Source organism: Myxine glutinosa, chromosome 3 (assembly GCF_964187855.1).
Source record: "Myxine glutinosa chromosome 3, kmMyxGlut1.1, whole genome shotgun sequence".
In the NCBI taxonomy this organism is placed as follows: Eukaryota; Metazoa; Chordata; class Myxini; order Myxiniformes; family Myxinidae; genus Myxine; species Myxine glutinosa.
The window spans coordinates 30,899,499-30,919,796 of NC_136263.1; the positions used below are offsets into that span (position 1 = coordinate 30,899,499).

The 20,298-nt window shown below is 43.2% G+C and overlaps 1 protein-coding gene and 1 long non-coding RNA gene across 5 annotated transcripts in view; one reads left to right on the top strand and one right to left on the bottom strand.

Annotated features, from left to right (window-relative positions):
- Positions 1–20,298, bottom strand: part of LOC144891281 (uncharacterized) — a 426,767-nt gene that overhangs the window by 141,741 nt on the left and 264,728 nt on the right. The window lies entirely within an intron of this gene.
- The window catches only part of FHIP2A (FHF complex subunit HOOK interacting protein 2A), a 35,409-nt gene continuing 15,942 nt past the window's right edge, over positions 832–20,298 (top strand). Inside the window, exons 1-12 of one of the 4 annotated variants that reach the window (XM_068111158.2) lie at positions 832–1,048; positions 1,284–1,362; positions 1,576–1,745; positions 4,564–4,668; positions 4,752–4,874; positions 8,235–8,510; positions 11,759–11,955; positions 13,622–13,736; positions 14,586–14,662; positions 15,137–15,332; positions 18,196–18,365; positions 19,120–19,260. In XM_068111158.2, the coding sequence (XP_067967259.1) occupies positions 989–1,048; positions 1,284–1,362; positions 1,576–1,745; positions 4,564–4,668; positions 4,752–4,874; positions 8,235–8,510; positions 11,759–11,955; positions 13,622–13,736; positions 14,586–14,662; positions 15,137–15,332; positions 18,196–18,365; positions 19,120–19,260 (1,709 nt within the window). In that variant the 5' untranslated portion in view covers positions 832–988. The remainder of the gene's footprint in view (positions 1,049–1,283; positions 1,363–1,575; positions 1,746–4,563; positions 4,669–4,751; positions 4,875–8,234; positions 8,511–11,758; positions 11,956–13,621; positions 13,737–14,585; positions 14,663–15,136; positions 15,333–18,195; positions 18,366–19,119; positions 19,261–20,298) is intronic. The other 3 variants (XM_068111159.2, XM_078773792.1, XM_068111160.2) reach the window with 3 other exon arrangements.

Genomic DNA, 20,298 nt, shown 5'->3' on the forward strand with positions numbered 1-20,298 from the left:
TCATAATATAATCTTTAAAACAATCCTCGTGCTTGAAAACATGTATTTTGACACCCTGTTTGCATTTCTATCATGTTTTTAGGTGGTAATGTGATAAAATGCCAAAATTGCCGCCATTTTGGACGCCATCTTGAATTTCCGCTGAAGCACAAGGGCGATTTCTGGGGACTTTTAGTATGTTATTCAGGACAGTTTTCTGAACATATCCTGAAATTTTCAGCTTTGTTTGAATTTGTTCCGGGTTTCACCTTATTTGGTGCTAATGCTCTTGGACTAATAGCCTGAGATTAAAGAAGAGGAGAGTTGGGACGACATTAAGATTAAGGCAGGGGTCTTTTACTCAGCTCAGAGGGTATATAGTTAACGCACAGAATGGTCTCCCTGAAGGAGTGCATGATGACAGCTGAAAGGGTGGTAGGGTTTAATATAGACTTTTAATTTTATTGGTACCAGTACCTGGAAGCATTGAGGATGCAACAGAAGGATATCGGCGGAAATACGAGGACCTGTAAAAAAAATTTTATTACAATTACAGTCTACAAAATGTTTTCCTCCCTCTGTTACTCTTTTGCTATCTAAACTCCAGGCTATGAGGGCTCGCTCGGGTCAGTGGGTATTCCGACACGTGAGGGCTCGTCATGGCGTGCAAGATCTGTGCAAAACGCGCTATAGTATTTATGAATTCGCTTCAGTACATCGAGCAATAATGATTCATGAAATTGAAGGACAAAGTAAAATCAATTAAGAATCTACATTAGAGAGTGGATGAGCCACGGACGTAGCCACAAACATACGGGACACGGTCCCGCCGCCGCTTACCCGAGGTACTGCGCGACGTGCCACGGTGGCGTCACCAACCGCAACCGGTTTGTAGCCCCGGCCGTCGTGAGAGCGGCTCGTTTGAGAAACCACGCTGGAGCGAACCCGGAGGCACCTGGAGGCGTCGGGGCTGAGGTTTCGCCGAGAGCTGAGCGAATCCAAGAGCAAAATGTTGGGGAAAATCACGAGCATGCTCCAGCACGCCGTGGAGGCGGTGAGGCACGCCGAGGTCCTATTTACCTTTTATTACCATAATAACACCCCCACCTTCCACTCACCTGAACGCGTTCCACATTTAACAGCTCGCTTATTGATTCGTGTATTTATTCGATGTTCTAAATTCTTTGAAGTGACTGTGTGCGGCAGTGCCTCCCTTTTTGAGGAGTGAAGCGAAAGCCTCTTTACAGCTAGGCCTGAGGCCCGCCGAGTTTCTGACGTAATCTTGTTTCTCTCTCTCCCTCCAGCTCGCACCCACCTTGCCGCTGCAGGAGGACTTCATTCATCACTGGAAGTGTATCACAAATTACTACATCGAAACTGCAGGTGTGTCTCCAGCTGCTGTTTCAAAATTACTCCCAAAAAACGGACTTTGAGGCTCTCCCATGGTCTTTCCAACATGCTATTGCTCAGCAGGTGTAGGGTTAAGGTACTAACTTTGGGGTTAAACCGTTGATGGGCTCAGAGGTGTTTTTATTGCTTCCAGGGGGAATTTTTGCATTTGCATTCTAATCGCCGCAAACCTTTGGTCCCTTGTAGATGACAAGGCTCCAGTCACAGAGACAAACATCCCGCTACACCTGGATCAAATGCTGGAGATTTTGGTGGAAGAGGAAGAGGAGAGAGAGTCTGGGGAAATGGGACCGTGCATGGAGTACTTACTCCAACATAAAATTCTGGAGACCATGTACACCCTTAGCACAGCAGATGTACGTGTGCAAGGCTTCTCCAATTTCTATCACGGTGCACGTGTTGACTTTATTATTAAGGTTTCCAGTGGTTGTGAATTGTGGAAGGTGCGTCAAAAATAGTAAATATCATAATAACCATGTGCTTGTAGTAGTATTTATTTAACGAGGATATCCTGTTTAGTCCAGACTAATTTTGCACATGTTCCTCACAACCAGGTGGTCCGCAGGTAGCGAACTGTCTAGCTTGGATGCATTTCCAGACCATGCGACTGTACGCTCGATGCTTCGGAGACCCGTCTGCTAGCGTCGGAGACTGCACGAGACACCTGTGACTGAAATAGTTTGACTGAGTTTAACTTTTCATCAGTCTCGTCCATCAGCCTTGAGCGGAGACCCAATAGGAACTGAGCAGAGCATCTGCCAAAAACCGACCTGTTGCTCTGCTGCAATTTGGAATATTTTTTTGTTTGTTTTTTGGGGGTTTTTTTGTATACTGAATCGAGGCTCGTGAAAGAGCTAACATTTATTTCACAAACAAATCAACCAGACAAACAAAATATATAAAAAGAGGGAGCGGAAGACAAAATGGGGAGAGAAGGGGAAGCACACAAACATAACATATGAGAGCAGGGAGAGTGGGAGGGAGAGGGCTTGGGGGGAGGAGGCGTGGGAAGGGGGTGCGGGGGGGCGGGGGGGAGAGTGGGAGAAGTATAAAACACAAGGACACCAAGGACTTCCAGGACAGAAGTTGGTATTTCAAAAAAGTGGATTTGGGGTGAAATTAGCGGGGGTAGAAAAGATCAAGGTTTTGGATGGGGGAAGATAAGAGATGGTGGTGAACAGCTGTTTTAAAGACCTGGAGGGTGGAGTGGGATTGAAGAGAGTGAGGGAGTTTGTTCCAGAGGCGGGAGAAAAGAGGAATGAAGGAGTGAAATTTAATCCGAAATGTTTATCAGACGTCTCGATGTAGGATTTGCTTTTTAGTTCGAGATGTAAACAAAAACATGTTTGGAGAGGCGTTCTCGTGTAGTTCATGAAGTCTTCTTTCTACACACGATCCTTGAGACAACGAGCCTCTTTCACTCGGTCTCTTTAGCGGTTCTTTCATCCAAACGTTTTGGGCTAATGTAAATGCTAATTACATGCAGTTCTTCGACACGGTCTGTTCCTTAGTTTTAGGAAAAATGTTCGGTGGTGGGGAAATTGCTTCACAACACGTGATGGTGGATCCGTGCCTGTAATGCTTTTGGCCCAAACCTTCGACTAAAGTAACTGCATTAATAATGCTTTTTTTTTTTTTTTTTTTAAACCAAACCCGACTGGAAATTATATATATATATATATATACATATATATCACTGATTTACGTCGTGCATGCATTCCTAAATATTGCGACGTAGTACAAAACTAGGTTATTCGGATACGATTTCCCCATATACATGGTGTTATAATGGGGGATGCGTTGCCAGGGCAAATAATTTTGGTTACCCTAACTTTACTTGACCTTCACTGAATTGCATATTCGAGACAAAAATTAAAGAAGTAAATACAGATTTCAACACAATTGGAGAAGTAAATACAGATTTCAAATTTCAACACAATTGAAACTTGAGGGCAACGATCGGAGCTGATGGTTCCCTGTAGTCAACTCGTTATATTAGCCAATTTAGTAGCACTTGAAATTCTGCCTCATAATGAAAAAAACAAAAACAATGGAAAATAGGATTCTTGAAAATATTTAAATAATTGAAAATTGGGGAAAAATTAAATAATTAAGATTTTTTTTAAAACAGAAAAATTAAATAAATGCAGATTGGGGAAATAATTAAATAATTGAAAATCGGAAACTTTAAAAAAATTGAAAGTTTAAATAAAAGAAAAGAAATTAAATAATGGAAAAATGATTGAATACCACGAACAGGACACCATGACCAACAATGCTAAACACTTAATGCCTTCCTCCAGGAACCATAATGTGTGTACAGAAATCGACAATTTAATGATGCGGGTTGAGAGTGATGGGACTACAGGCAGAGAGAGGCAGGTGCTACCGTGCTTCGGTGGATCGTCTGAGCCTGCCGGCCAAGTGACATGCTGGTACTCTCTCACACCCAGCACCCAAATGGTGGCTCGAGCAGTCACCACGCAGAGGTGCGTTCCATGCGGATGCTAATCATCCCAGGCCCGATCTCCTTTAACGGACAATAACTAAAGCCCCATCCAATCAGGGCAACTCAAATCACTCAGAGACAGTGATTTAAATTGCGTACTTAAGTAAACGGGGAGGGTGAACAAAGTTTCCGAAAGCATTTGTTTACAGTTTATTCACAAAGATACACACCCCAGCTATCGGATGAACGGAAGTACTCTGTACTTAAAAATTTTGAGCGACGTTATATCGGACTAGCACAACTTAAATCGACTATTGTCCCATAATGTGTTGAAGACGTTCTTTCGAAACGACACACGGACTCAACTAAATCAGTGACTTGCTGTACTCGCTTGAATACGCCTCGGAAAAATATTTCAACAAGAAGCTGCAGGTACAGACAGGTTTCTGAAAGAAGCTGTTATACGTAAATTGAACACAGTACAGAGAACTGCACGTCTCATTCAAACAGAATCTGAGGAATTTATTTGGGAAGCTCCATTAAATGGGATTGAATTCAGCAGCTGTTGCATCCAATCCGTAACCGTAAGCATCTTGGATATTATATTGTAAAGACATATCAATAGACAACTGCTGCATGTTCTGTCCACAATGGTATTTATTACAGGTAGATCTGTACTCTCCCTTTTGCGTATGTTTGTGTGACGTGGCCTATTTTGTTTTCAGTGTCCTCCAGGAATGAAGCAGCAGGTGTTGATGTTCTTCACCAAACTTCTCGGGAGGATTCAACAGCCCATCCTGCCTCACATCAACGTGTACCGCCCAGTTCAGGTTGGCTCCCTTACCTGGAACGCGTCTGTGTTGCTCGTGATTCGTTACGCTAGATATACCTCTGAAACACCCCGTGTGAACAGAAACTGGTGCGACTCTGCGGCTTGGTTCAGGCCGCTCCGACGGAAAATGAGGAAATGCAGTTCCTCTGCACAGTCTGTGCCAAAGTAAAGCAAGATCCGTACCTTGTCAACTTCTTTCTCGAGGTACCTTTCTCCGTATTTGCAAAGAAACATTGTGAAATAATAAAAATGCAATAACGTCCTGGATAACAGCACAACACATTGTTTCGGAGAAATGAAGTTGCAGACACACCTTGGTTATTTTGAACAAAGTTATGATTTTATATGTTTATGTCACAATATAATTTACCATATTGATGTATTTACCAAACTTTGTGGCCCAAAAATAATATGTTTGTTATTGTGGGTAGGACCACCTTTAACCAGAATTGCAGTTGCAACACATCTTGGCAGGGTTTCCAGATGTAACGAGATATAGTAGTATACATTGCACTTTGCAAATGAGCACCTTGCGTGGGGAGTGTAAAGAGGAGGGTCGCTGTGGGTGGGCACCAAGTTCCAACATATTTTCTAGGGGATTGAAATCAGATATGGGAATATATGTGGAATATACAACCCTGGCCTCTTACTTGAGATTCATCCATTGTTGATATAGGTGTTTTTTGTACTTTATACTGGGGATCAGGTCGAAGGGGCATATCCAAAGTTGAGTGATTGGGACGGATTCCAAAGGTCATGGCTGATGCTGAGGCCGAGAAGGTCAAAAGACTAGAAGCTCAAACCTGTCTCCTTCCTCCAAATCCTGGTGGCATCTGGTCAAATCCGTTTCTGGTGTTTGTTCCCCCTCCATCCCCTCCCTTACCTCAAATGGCTACACAGTTGACACCGCACGTGACAAAGCCGAATGCCTCAACTCTGTGTTTGCCTCAAAATCTTGTGTCCCAAACCCATCTCTGTTCCCACCTTACCCAGTCGAACCCAACTGCTCCTGGACTCTGTGTCCTTCTCTCCTGACAAGGTGGAGAAGTTTTTGTCAAACCTCGACTCTGTGCAACTGGACCAGACGGCATCAGCCCACGGGTCCTAAAATCCTGCTCTGCCGCTCTATCTCACACTCTCTGTTCTTTTCACCCTCTCTTTTGCTCAAGATCATCTGCCAGCCTCTTGGAAATCAGCAAACATCACCGCTTTACACAAAAAGGTGCAAAAACAGATCCTTGCAACTACAGACCAATCAGCCTGCTCCCAATTATCAGCAAAGTCATGGAATCCATCATTGCTTCGGATATCAAATCCTTCCTCTTCTCCAATGGCTTGATCTCCGATCATCAATTTGGATTCAGACCAGGTCATTCTACCCTGGACATGTTGCTTCTGCTGTCTCAACAATGGATGGAGGTCCTCAATGCCAAACAGGAAATCAGAGCTGTCTCCCTTGACATATCACGTGCCTTCAATACGGTCTGGCACCCAGCTCTGCTCACCAAACTCTCCTCCTATGGTATCCATGGAAATTTCCACGCATGGCTTGCGAACTTCCTCTCTGGTCGTAGTCAACGTGTGGCCCTGAATGGATTTCTCTCATCTCCCCTTCCCGTTCTGGCTGGAGTTCCCCAAGGTAGTGTTCTGGGCCCTGTGCTATTTCTGGTCTTCATCAATGATCTCTCCGACTCTGGAAAATCCTCTCTATCTCTTTGCTGATGACTCCACTCTCTGCCGCTCCATTCCTCATCCCTCAGATCGGCAGTCTGCAGACCTGGACAAAATCAGACTGGTCAAACAAATGAAACATGTCTTTCAATCCTGACAAATCTCACACTCTCACTATGTCTCTCCAAAAAGACCGACTGGAAAACCCTCCCATCTACTTTCTCAACAATTCTCTCCAAGAAGTTCTGTCGCTCAAGCTTTTGGGTCTCACTATCTGCCATGATCTTTCTTGGGAAAACCACATTTCCAAGCTGGCCGCCAAAGCCAGTCACCGACTGGGCATCCTCCGTCGTGTGAAGTCCTTTCTTGGAACACCTGAGCTCCTCACCACATACAAGTCTTTCATCCGCAGCTCATTGGAATATTGTTCCCCCCTCTGGGCCGGTGCTCCTGCCTCACACCTAGCTCGGCTTCACGCTGTTGAAACCAAAACTTTCAGAATCATTGGAATCTCCTGCGATGAAGGTAACTCCGAGGGCCTTTCACTCACTCACTGCAGGCAGGTTGGTGGTCTTTCTGTCTTCTACCGAATCTTCTCCAGCCTTGCTCCCCCAGCTCTCTCTGTGCTCTGTCCCCCAAAATATTCCTACAGGTCGCACAAGATCTGCCAGCAACCCTCTTATGGTTAAACTGCCAAAATCTAGGCTCTCTGCTCACCTTCACTCCTTCATTCCTCTTTTTTCCCGCCTTTGGAACAAACTCCCTCACTCCCTTCAATCCCACTCCTCCCTCCAGGTATTTAAAACAGCTGTTCACCACCATCTCTTATCTTCCCCCATCCAAAACCTTGATCTTTGCTACCCCCGGTAATTCACCCCAGATACACTTTTTTGAAATTCCAACTTCTTTCCTGGAAGTCCTTGCAGTGTCCATATGTTGTATACCTCTCCCACCTCCCCCCAAGCCCTCTGTCCCTCCCACAGTTCTCTTGATGTCCCTGCTCTCAATTGTTGTGTTTGTATCCTTCCCCCTCTCTCCCCATCTTGTCTACCGCTCCCCTTATTTTGTGTTTTCGAAGTCGGTTTGACTTTTTGTGTGATTAATGTTGGCTCTTTCACGAGCCTCGATCTTGTATACAAAAAAAAAAATTGACTAAACGCCTTTCAGTGGCTTTAATTGTTGTTGTATAGCCCCGGACAGTTCTCACGAATAGGCCTTTGGGATGGAGACAATGAAAATATCGACTCAGAGCAACCCAGAGGTTCCCCACATCCAAGATGGTGTACATCCGTCTCTGTGAAGCCAGGGCCACCAGTGACAGAGAGACACACACACAGGGATTGGGCCGGTCCATGAGGACCAATTGGTGCTCTTGACAGTGGCTGCGCTGCCCTCATAAATTCAGTCAGTGTAGAAGATTTGGCCCACGTCTTGCGTTTTGGGGGAGGGGGTACAGCAAAGAGGCATACGTAATGGCTTTAGTTTGTAAGTCCTGCACTGTGCGATCATGTCCACTTCCTTCCGCTCTGCCACTGTTTGATTTTCAAAGCAAAGTATATGCACATATACAGATACCTAATGTTCCTATGGAATCACTGAGATAATTCCTCTTTCTTAAAATTGTTATGGAATGGTTACATATATAAATTCTCAGTGGATCACATGATCTCACAAAACTAGTTTCCTAAGATGGTAGTGAAGTGGAATTTCAATTTTTACTTGGATCTGAAAACAAAACAAAAATTGCCATCTGCAGTAGAACACTGATCCATATGCAGGCCTTTTCCTTTCATTTTGATGAATATGGAGTACATTATTTGATTGAGAATGGTTCTCATATTTGTATCGGTAATCAATTTGTGCTTGTATACATTTAATTAATTTGTGTTGCAGAACAAGGATTCCCATAAAGACAGTGCGCTCGATAACTCGCTGTCACCATGTGCTCTGGGTGGTGAGATGAAACGAAATACGGAAGTGCCATATGCAGGAACGATGGCCAATGCTACGGTGGAACATGACCAGGGCGGCACGGCTTCATCCGTACGCCACGCCAACGATTTGACATACCAAGAATACTCCAGCAATGGGCTATATTTCGGTGTGCGTGCAACGTGCAGGCGCGAATGCAACTTGGTACACTCTCTTCTGACTCTGATCAGCAGCCCTGTGAGTTTGTCACTCTGTTTGGGACAAATCTGAGGAAACACTTCTTGATCTGCTTCCTTTCATTTACATAATTATGGTGTACGAAAAAAAAAAAAACCCCCCCACATTGGTAGGCAGATGCAGGCGGCTTAATAAGTGGCTGATTATCTTCGGACATTGACGGCATTTAAGAGTTCTCAGGACATAATTCATCCGCTGTCTACCAATTTCCTAATTCATGGAAAGGACTTTACATTCATTGATATTGGCTTTGCTCCGACTAAGGGTTAACATCTGGAACGTCAGCTTCTCCTGTCTTCTCACTGCAATTAGCATAGTTCAATCGATGTCCTGTTGATTTCATCTGTTGTTCTACCTGTCCTCCGATGCAGATTGACTGTAGCCTTCACCTGCAAGACTAGTTCTTCATTCAGGCATGATATATGGTCGACCCTCATCCAACGAGAGGGGCGAGGCAAAATTCGTGCTCGAGAAGTCGGGAATATATGTACGTAATACCAAAAATCAGGGAATTTTCCATGTTGCTAATGGCGAGTACAGGTGCACGCGTTTTTTGTTTAATATAAACTTGATAATGTATGCTGTACTGTACATATATTCAGCTAGAGCGGTACTCAGTAGAGTGCATTCCTCCGTCAGGCCGGACATTTTACGTTTTGTATCCCACTGATAGACCGGATCTGGATCCGGACCTGAACCAAAATCGAATCGCTTGTTCTTGTCCCATAACCAACTCGTCCACCTTGTTTCGTCCGAATCTGTCCAAAACCTTTTGAGATATCATGCTATATATCTGTGCTGATGGCCCTATCTCTCAATGGTGAAGAATCGCTAAAAAAACTCTCTGGTGCAGATCCGGATCTTCACCAAAATCTCTTCGTCCGTGTCACATTCCCAACCTCTCCACCAAATTTTGTCCAAATCCGTCCACAGCTTTTTGAGAAATCTTGTTCACAGACTGACGAGCAAACAAGAAATATGTCGTACATAGCACGATACTTGCAAAATCCCCAAAATAAGTTGTTGACCTTTGACCTATGGTGACCTTTTGGCATATGTTCACCTAAAATAATTTATGGTTGAATTCAGTGATTGGTTATGCAAATCCTATTCAAATTTCAAGTCGATTGGATGATAATTGAGGATTTTAGAAACTTCCCTTAAGTTTTTGACCTTTGGCCTATGTTGACCTGTTGGCCTTAAAATAATTGGTGGTTGAATTCAGTGACTTGATGTGCAAATCCTCCTCAAATTTCAAGTCAATCGGATGAAAATTGAGGATTGTAGAAATTCGACAAAGTTGTTGACCTTTGACCTCAAAATCAATTGGCTTCTTCCTTATGGCCAACTCTACCATTTGGTGAAGTTTCGTAAAGATCGGTTTAAAATTGTGACCTGTAGGTGATTGATAAACAGACAGAATAACGCACAAGACGAACCAATATACTTGAAACTTGTTCGATTTTCAGACGTAACAAACAAACAGACAGAGGTGAAAATATAACCTCCATCCACCTCTGGTGGTGGAGGTAATAACTCGTGCAAACCTAAAACGGGGGATGGGGGGGGGGGATATTGTAATCGGCTCTGACAAGCTATCTCCTCCTAAACGGCCGGGCAAAAATTCACCAAACTCTATTGATCTGACAGACTGTTTTGCTAACTAACGTAGTTGATCCAGCTTCATCTTGTACTCCAAATCAACTTGTCAATGAATGAAGGAAAGAAAAATGGGAACTCCACATCGATGTATAGGGTACGTTGTGGAATGTTTCACAACAGGATCATCTTGTTGAACAGTAATTAGTCTAAGTGTCATCCACCAATAATATACGAGGCAAGAGTACCCGGCGCTGCCTGGCGGGGGGTTGGGGAGGGGAGGAGGAAGAGGAGGAGGAGGCAGGAGAGGGAGGGGTGAGAAGGGAGTGGGTGGAGTGGAAGGGGGAGAGGTGGGAGGGGTGATGGACGGGAAAGATATACTGCATCTACATGTTTTGGAGGGGGGGCGGGGGGGAGGTGGCTTTGACGGGCCCCTCCGTTTTGGGGGAGGGGGGATGAGAAGAAGAAAAAATTTACCTGTGCAAAGAGTGCTTTAACCTCAGTGTTACCCAGGTAAAAAAGGAAATTGTAATACCCTCTGCCAGCATCACCAGATGGCGCTACACGGTACACATTTACATAGAGAATTTACGCCCTTCTCCGGTCCCCCACACCCCCGCATGAGGCCGCGGCCACATAGCCTATGTTACCCCCAGACAAAGTTGTATTTGTATTTGTATCCCAAGTAAAGTATAAAAGCGTTTATAGCTGGAGTACCCGGCGTTGCTCAAGCAAAAAAGAAACATTAACATATTTGAAATGAGAGAAAATATAATGGAAAAGCAATTGCATCCAAATCAGAATCCATCACAAATGTCAAATCATCATTTCACCTTTTTGTTGAATATATATTGCTGAATGTGCCATTAATCACTTTTCTGAGTTAAGTATGATGACTTTCAGGAAGAAGAAGAAGCCTTACTACCAACTTCGTACACTTCTGGAATTGTTTGATTTATTTGTGTTCAAATGTTTGCAAATTGTTTTGTATTTATTTATGTGAATGTGTACTTGTATATAATAATAACTGTCATTAATCAAAAAAGTTTAGGCACTATAGAGTGATTTTTTAAAAATCCAAAAAACGAACTTTTTATTTCTATTTTATTTTTTTGCCTAAAACACTCACTGATTCCTAGGCACTGATTCCTAAAACCTAGGCACTCACTGATTAACCTCTGAAACTTTGACGAAGATCCGTTCAGCCATCTGAGAAAAATGGCAACACAGATAGACAGACCAACGGCTCTCTTATATAGTAGACACACTGAGAAGGAATGGGAGATGTTTGAAATGAAAGAAGTACAAAATTATTAAGGGTGGTAAAGGAGGGAGGAAATGAGAGAGATTGGGTTAGTCCTGATCTATGGGGATTTGAAAAAGAGGAAGACGCAGTTACAATGAAGTGGGTGTAAGGGCAAGGTCAGAAACAAAAATGGAACAAAATAGACAATTTTCAGGAAAATCGGAAATAGGTATATCAGATGCATGTCCTTTGGTGTAGATAGGCCCACACCTATACTGGTATACTCTGTTTAACTGTTTGTTGTTGCATTTTAGATTAAGCAAACACGTTGGCTTAAATGATAGCACATTTTACCAGTACGCGAATGCCGTTTGTTTTGTGCCGTCGTCATGGCTTTGGGCAGGACGGCCGGATAGCGGTGAAGGCTTGTGAAGGGCTGATGCTCTTGGTGAGTCTGCCGGATGCAACCGCTGCTCAGAACCTGGCTGGGAACACAGCCTTGTGCGAGATGCTGACCCAGCGCTTGACCACTTTGCACCATGCTCTGCCCACTTCGCTTGATCCCCTTGACATCGAATCACTGCAACCAGTCAACTGGGGGTGAGTCAAACTCATATATATCGAATTTGCTGCCGTTATGACATCATTTTACAACGCTTACATTAGTCTATCAGTGAGACGGTGGCGGCTTGATGCTGATGTGTCTGACTGCCTTTGATGACAGCACCCGATTATACACGCATGACAGCATGATAGTTTTTCAGCCAAAACCTGCAATGAGAATCCTGTTTACTCGGGCTTGTCGTTGGATGTTTTGGCTCCTGGAGTTCTTATTGGAGATGTGCACTACCTTTCATGAGCAAGACTAGTTCTTCATTCTCGTTTAATCGGCCAATGATTGGGGCACTTGTTAGGCAGTGTTGCCATGGCTCTCGTAAGTCTGGTGTTGGTGCACCATATTATTGCAATGTGTCTCGGTAAGATCTAAGTGATGTCGGCAGCATTCTACAAACAGGTTTTCTTCGGCCACACTATCGTCGACTGCTGTCAGAAAAAAAGCAACAAAACAAAACAGACCGGGGGTGATAAGTTCACAGTTTTAGGAAATGATCAGAAAATAATGAGATATTTACCGTAATACCAAAGAGCGTATCTACAGATTATAAAAAGTCTCAACAATATGGTGGCAATTCACTTTGCCCACGCTTTCCATTTATTTTGGGAATCAAGCAGTGCCCTCTTTTGTATTGATTTTTTTTTTTTTTTTTAGCTATTGCCCACCACAAAGCTTTTATGGCCACTCGAAGTGGGGGCTACACAAAGGAAAATATAGATATTAGACAGAAAGGAGGAATCTACTGACATTCCTCTTGAATTGAGGTAGGTCTGATGGAGTGCTGTCTCTGTCCGTTTGTCAAACTATCTCATCCGAAACGGTTGTGTAGAAATTCACCAAAGTTGGTAGTTATGATTCCCACATGGTAAGAAGGTGCGGTAGTCGTATCATTTTTGGGCCTTTGGGCCTCGGGTGAAAAGGTCAAACACCAAAAAATGCAATAGCTGGCACATTTTAAAACATTTCAAAATGAAACTTTGTATATGGAATATGCATGGAATATGTAACAATTTATTTGATTTTGACTCCTGATTCATGCCCCATAAGCCTTGTATTGGCTTAACAGTTAAGGTGGCTGGCTTGACATCTGAATCCTGAGTTCAAGCCCCTGTCATGCCGATGAACTAACACCAGGTGAGTTGAATCAGCCTGTCATCCTTCTGAGTTCGGCAAAATAAGTGCCAGCTTACTGGGAAGAATGCGCCGCCATTTGAGTGTCCTCCGTATGAGTGGTGACCCGTCCAGGATTGTGCTCAATAACTTAGGAAACTGCTTCGGCAGCCCTATGCATCTGAAGATGCAAAATAGTGGTCTTCTTCATGCCCCAGGGGGTGAGGACTTCGGATCACGGGTGAAAACTGAAAAGAAATTGCTCAAATTTTGAAATTTCGTCATTCCTAGTGGAATTTTTTGCCATCCTTCAACTTGCTTTTGGTGGGAATGTGGGGATTTGCGATGGTGCACCATCACCTTCGCTCTCGGTCACCTCGAACCTTGTCTCAAATATATTTCTGTCAAGTATTCTTGAAACAATTTAACAATTGACGCAGATATAAAACACTTAAAATGTTTGCTGCACTTTTATTTAAATGCTGCATTTTATATTTTGAAACTACTCAAGACCACTATGTGTCTACCTGACCCTGGCAGGCTTGACGGTTACAATCAGAAAGAGGACACTGCAGCCTTTCCTGGCAAAAGAACCCTCATTTCGTTTCTCTCCTGGTTGGATTACTGTGACCAGCTCATAAAGGAGGCACATGAGGTGACGAGTCTAATCTGATGATTTGTTCTTGTTGAGTCTGATCGTACAGCACATCCATATCCGCGGTTAAGTTTTAAGAAGCACATTTTTAACACTGATAGATATATTTTTGAGTCGAAGTACTAACTTCATCTGGGAACCTGGACTATTTGGGACAGAGCACGTTGTGTGTCGGCATAGTCCAAAATTTCATTTGAGCACTTTATGCTACAAGCACCAAACTTTGCAATACATCGACTAATACCTAATCATCAATACAGCCATCCCTCGTATACGGCAACTCAATAAAAGCAGTCCCCGGTTTACGAACATCCGTTCATACGAACATTACACTTTATTATCATGTTTTGGTCTTTCAAACGTTCGTGGGACGTCACGGTTGAGTGGGGTTGATTGTGATCCTGAGGCAGCATCAATACTCCTCACCGAGCGCCTCGAGTAAGTACCATTTGTGTATTGTGTAAGTATGAGAAAATTTGTTTTGTGTGTTGAAATGTGAGATGTGCAGGAAGGGAATGGAAGACGGGGCTTGATTAATAAAGGCTGGAACGAAAGATTGAGGGATTGAAATGGACGGATGGATTGTTGGAAAGTGAGATGAAAGCAAAATGGAAGTTGTGAAATTACATGAAGAGGAAGATCTACCTAAGTCCATACAGCACATGTTCCTCTATCCTCTGTATAAAATGAAGGGCACAGTCTAAACACTTATATGAGACTATATATCTCAGAAGTGTTAACATTTTTTGAAGCACTCTCTACTAACGAGATCGCTAATTCCGGATTTCCTACATATTGAGTGCAACTCCCCGAGGTCAGTTTCCACAACCGTAACGATTTGATTTGCAGGTGACGGCATCGGCCCTGGCGGTGGCAATCAGGCAGCGGTTTTTTGTTCAAATTTTGGAACCTCGGTTGTTACAAATGTAAGTCATGGTCTTGATTATGTGCGATTGCAAATAACATTGATGTGATGAAATTCTGTGTTCATACTTTGTACATGTTTATAGTGTTTTAATGGAGAGGTTTAGGAATGCAGGGAGGATATGACGAACACAAAGGGATTTACAGCAAGTTTCCGATTTCCATCGTGGATGTGTTCCAAAAAAGCGGGGAAATAGGAATAGCTGTATGAAGACGAATCTTGTGTTGTGAAGAAAATAGTACTTATAATTTTCAATTTAAATATGTTCGACCCTGTACTGCACTTTAAAATTTCGATATCAGACAAGCACTACTTAAATCGACTATCGTCCCACAATGTGGTAACGACGTACTATCGAAGCGATACAAATCTACACGACGTAAATCGGTGACGTACTGAACGTTGGAGTGTACTCGCGCGCAAGCTCAGGATGATATTGAGGATTGCTTTGACCCTTGTGTGACTCTCGTGCCAGGTCCGAGGAAGGCATCCTGGTGAGCACGGCCTTGCTGGCCCGCATCGTGCGCCAGGTTGAATCGCAGTCGTTGCTTGGCCAGCTTGTGGTTTTCTTGCTCGGCGAGCGGCGGCCCCAGCCGGAGGAGCCAGGGGAACCCCTGCAACCCATTCTGCGGCAACGCCTCATAGAACGTTGTGATCACATTTCCGATGAGGTTAGAATATCGTAATGTGGCTGATAGTCGAGTCAGGATTTAAAAGATGATTATAAAAGTAATTGATTCAACTTTGGGAAGGAGGGGTGGACTTGTTACCTCCACTATCAAAGGTGGAAGGAGGTTATGTTTTAAACTCTATGTTTGATGTATTTGTTAGTTTGTTTACAAGTCTGTCTGTGAACAGGATATATCAAAAAGTTATGGACGGATTCGGATGAAATTTGGTGGACAGATTGGGCGTGTGACAAGGACGAATCGATTAGATTTTGGTGAAGATCCGGATACTAGAATTTTAAGTGATTCTTCATCATTGACAGATTGGGCCAAAAATGATATATAGTCGTGGCCAAAAACATTGGCACCTTTTCACATTTTTCAAATAACTCACAATTTTCTCTAAAAACTTTATTTCAATTCTTTATTACGAACTTACGAATTCGAAAAATAAGTTGAAATTGACAAAAAGTATTTGGTCTCTACAATTCTTTGTTTCACTGTTAATATTAAAGAACCTTTGTTTTTGATTCAGAACGTAATGTATCCTTTAAAATCAGAAAATAAAAATAAATGGCATTGACAAAATTATTGACACTCTCGACTTAATATTTGGTAGCACCTTTGGACAAAATAGCTGCAGTCAAGCGCTTCCTATAGCCATGAATAAGCTTCCTCCACCTCTACTGGCAGTTTGACCCACTCTTCTTGTGCAAACTGCTCCAGTTCTCCCAGATTTGAAGGGTGCCTTCTCCCAACTGCTGTTTTCAGATCTCCCCACAGGTGTTCAATGGGATCTGGACTCATTGCTGGCCACTTCAGAACAGTCCAGTGTTTTGTCTTGAACCATTCCTGGGTGCTTTTTGAAGTGTGCTTGGGGTCATTGTCCTGCTGAAAGACCCATGACCTTTGATGGAGACATGGCTTTCTGACACTGGGTTGAACATTGTGCTCCAAAATGCCTTGGTAATCCCCTGATTTCATGATGTCCATGCACACATTTAAGGCACCCAGTGCCAGAGGCAGCACAGCAATGCCAAAACATTACTGAACCTCCTCCATGTTTGACTGTAGGGAAGGTGTTCTTTTCTTTGAAGGCTTCATTTTGTTTTCTGTAAACATAGAGATGATGTGCGCTTGACCAAAAAGCTCTAATTTGGTGTCGTCTGTTCACAAGACATTCTCCCAGAAGAATTTTGGTTTTTCAGGTCTGTTTTGGAAAACTCCAGTCAGGCTTTCTTATGTCTGTCTGTCTGTCTGTCTGTCTCTCTCTGTCTCTCTCTCTCTCCAGTGGGGTCTTCCTGGGTCTCCTAACATAGAACCCCCATTCATTGAGTTGGCGATGGATGGTGCGAGTTGAAACTGTCGTACCTTGTGTTTGAAGGTCAGCTTAAATCTGTTTGGCAGTTGATTGAGGTGCTTTCTCCACCATTCAAACAATCCTTCACTGCAATCTTCGATCAGGTTTTCTCTTGCAGCCACGTCCTGGGAGGTTGGCTCCAGCGCCATGGGCCTTAATCTTCCTGATAACATTGCATACGGTGGACACAGGAACATCAAGGTCTCTGGAGATGGACTTGTAGCCTTGAGATTTTCCATGCTTGGCTGCAATCTTGTGTCTGACCTCCTCAGACAATTCTCTGGTTTTCTTTCTTTTCTCCATGCTCATTGCGGTACACACAGTGACACAAAACAGCAGAATGACTCCTTTTCTCTATTCAAACTGGTTGAATGAGTGATTTTTATATTGCAGGCACCTGCAACTCACCACAGGTGAGTTAAATTCCAAAATAAAGGAGAATCACCTGCTTGAAATATAATTATTTCTCACAACTTTTAAAAGGTGCCAATAATATTGTCTGGGACATTTTAGGATTTCTTTGTGGAACAAGCTAAGATTTAGTAATTTTTGTCAGCTTTTTTTTGTTTTGTTCCACTGCAAACCAAAGGAATATAAATGTGGACACCAAAAGATTCTATAAAAATTTCATTTTCTGGAAGAAATGGTGCATTATTTGAAAAAAACTGCAAGGGTACCAATATTTTTGGCCACGACTGTATGGTGCGACATTTCAAAAACTTGTGGACGGATTCGGCCGAAACTGGGTGGATGAGTTGGTTAGGTGACAAGAACAAGCCAATTAGATTTTGGTGTGTGACAAGGACAAATGGTCCAGATGCAGATCCGGTCTATCAAAATGGTCCAGATACAGATCCAGTCTATCAGTGGGATACAAAACGTAAACTGTTCAGCCTGGCAGAAGTATGCGCTCTACCGAGTGCAATTCTAGTTACCTCCGCCACCAAAGGTGGATGGAGGTTTTGTTTTCACCCCTCTCTGTGTGTCTATCCATTTGTTTGTTTGTGAAATATCTCAAAAAGTTTTGGACAGATTTGGACGAAATTTGGCAGAGATGTAGCGTATGTGACAAGGATGAAATGATTAGATTTTGGTGAAGATCCGGATTCGGATCCGGCTGGTAGAAATTGTAAAGCGATTCTTCACCATTGGGAGATAGGGCCAAAAACAATACATGGCAGGATATCTCAAAAAGTTATCGATGGATTTGGATGAAACTTGTTGGACAGGTCGTGTGTATGACAAGGAAGAATCGATTCAATTTTGGTGAAGATCCGGATCCGGATCCAGCTAGTATAATTTTTTAAAAATGATTCTTCACCATCGAGTGATATGGCCAACCAAGCGGAGGTATGCTCTGCACTGAGTGCCGTTCTTCTTCATTCTGAAACTGTTGTTTTTCATCGTTCAAATTAGTAATCATTTACCCATGCATGCTAACGAGCAAACACACCCAACCACACATCAATAAATAGCCTGACACCATTTGTACCACCTTCCCTTTAGGTCAGCATCATGACGATGAAAACATTCGAGACTTTACTGCAGAAACCCCATCCGGACATCCTGTGGAACCTGGTGCTGCAGAATTTGCAGGAGAGGAACTACATGGAGTACAAGCCACCCACACAGGAGGACGCAGAGATTGCAGAGAACGGACAGATTGCTGGGGCTGTGTGAGTTATCCTTACTTGACTGCAGTAAAGTATTAAGGTAACCCCACCAAAAAGAAACATTAGAAACATCCCCTGATCTGTATCTTTACACAACTTTATCATCTTTTGAAAGCTCCTTGGTGCTCATGGTTGGGTTTTTGCTGTGAAATGCACCACCCAGCAGGTGAAACCTCCAGGAACAGCTGATTTTATCCTGAAATAATCAATCATTACAATTGAGCACAGGTGGAGGCCAATTAACTTGGTGTGCGATTTTGAAGGTGATTGGTTACACCTGAGCTAATTTACAATTGCTAATATAAGGGGGGTAGACCCTTATCCAACGTAGATATTCTAGTTTTGTATTTTAATTAATTTTCTGACATTTGTAGAATTTGTTTTTCACTTGGAAGCTGTGTTAGGATGTGTAAATAAAGGTGGAAAAGTCTGTTTTATGCCATTTAATTCCAGGCTATAAGGGAACAAAAGGTGAAACATTTGAAAGGGGGTGTAGACTTTCTATAGGCACTGTATAAGCTTGGTCTAAAGCTCCTAATTGAGCTCACACATATGCGCACACACACACGGACATACTGATGAGACAAACACAAACAGCCACTGAGCTTGGGGGAAGTGCTGTTACTTCCCAGGATACTCTCACACTATGGAGGGTTACAGTTATTTTTACAAGTAATATTTGAGCCAATTGCAATTCAAATGCAGACAAGTTCGATTCAAAGTTTGTTTTCATTATGTTTTTCTGATATTGCTGCAGTGATTTGGAAGAAGACCCTTTATTTGGTGACGTTTTATCGGGAAATCAATTCCTGAGCTCCGACTGGCTCTATCCATCTCCACAGTTGTCCCCAGAGCACGGAAAGGACGGCAAGACAGAGGTCCATAAGGTGGTGAACAGGTACAGACGAGAGATGCTTTTATTGTGCAATTTACCTTTACAAGTAAAGTGAAAATGGTTTAAAAGCTCCAATTTTATATCCATACTTGATGACATCAGGGACCTTTATGACAGACATGGCACCCTTACCTTAGCTGCCGAATCTGGATTTGATCTGACCGAACTATAAACTGTCAAAGTGCGCCATCCCTTGCATGGACGTTAAGCCGGGTGTCCTGTTCGCGAGCCGGATACCTTGACTATATAACTGTGTTTCAATACCTGCTGCACTCCTTTATAAAGCACCAACTGCTCTGTGTGGTAAAATATGCTTCCCCCCAGGAAGTCCGGGCCTCAACCTGTACTCAAATCTGTGGGCCACTAAAGATCGAATGGCTGTCTCCGTGCCTCGGGCCTGTTCGAGAGAACTATAAACAACAACATACAACAACCATTGCACCTGTCTTGCTATTCATACTGTGTACACGTGGAGCTATACCATTATTTTTCATCGGCATGCCAGGGTGTTCAGGTCTTAACCCAGAAGGCGTGTCGGGCCGACACGTGATTGCAGCAAATGAGTCTAAACTGACGTCAACCCAAAGAACCTTTCTTACAATGAATGGATAATACCTGCATAACTTATGAAAGCTTGCTTCTAATTGGTGGACAAAAGCCGATGACAAAAAAGCCACCTCGCCACAACTCAGTCTCTGCTACGGAAAAGAACGAAACAACATTTCCAAGGTTACTGCGAAAATATCTATCCACCTTTTTTGTATCCAAGGTCGAGACTCCTGGAAGACCTCAAACAACAACTACAACACAGCGGAAAGTGAAGAAACACCAACAGCATGGTAGGGGGATACAACAGAGGGAAACTTGGAGGAAGGATGAGAGAGTGAGGCGAGGTGGCATTCCAGCGCATTTCAAAACACCTCACTGTACTGGAAAACATGGGGACAAGAATACTGTACGTACTGTAAAGGGTGGGACCTGTAATACCCTCTTCCACCTTACAGTGGTGGGACACATTCCCATAGAGAATTTGCATCTCAA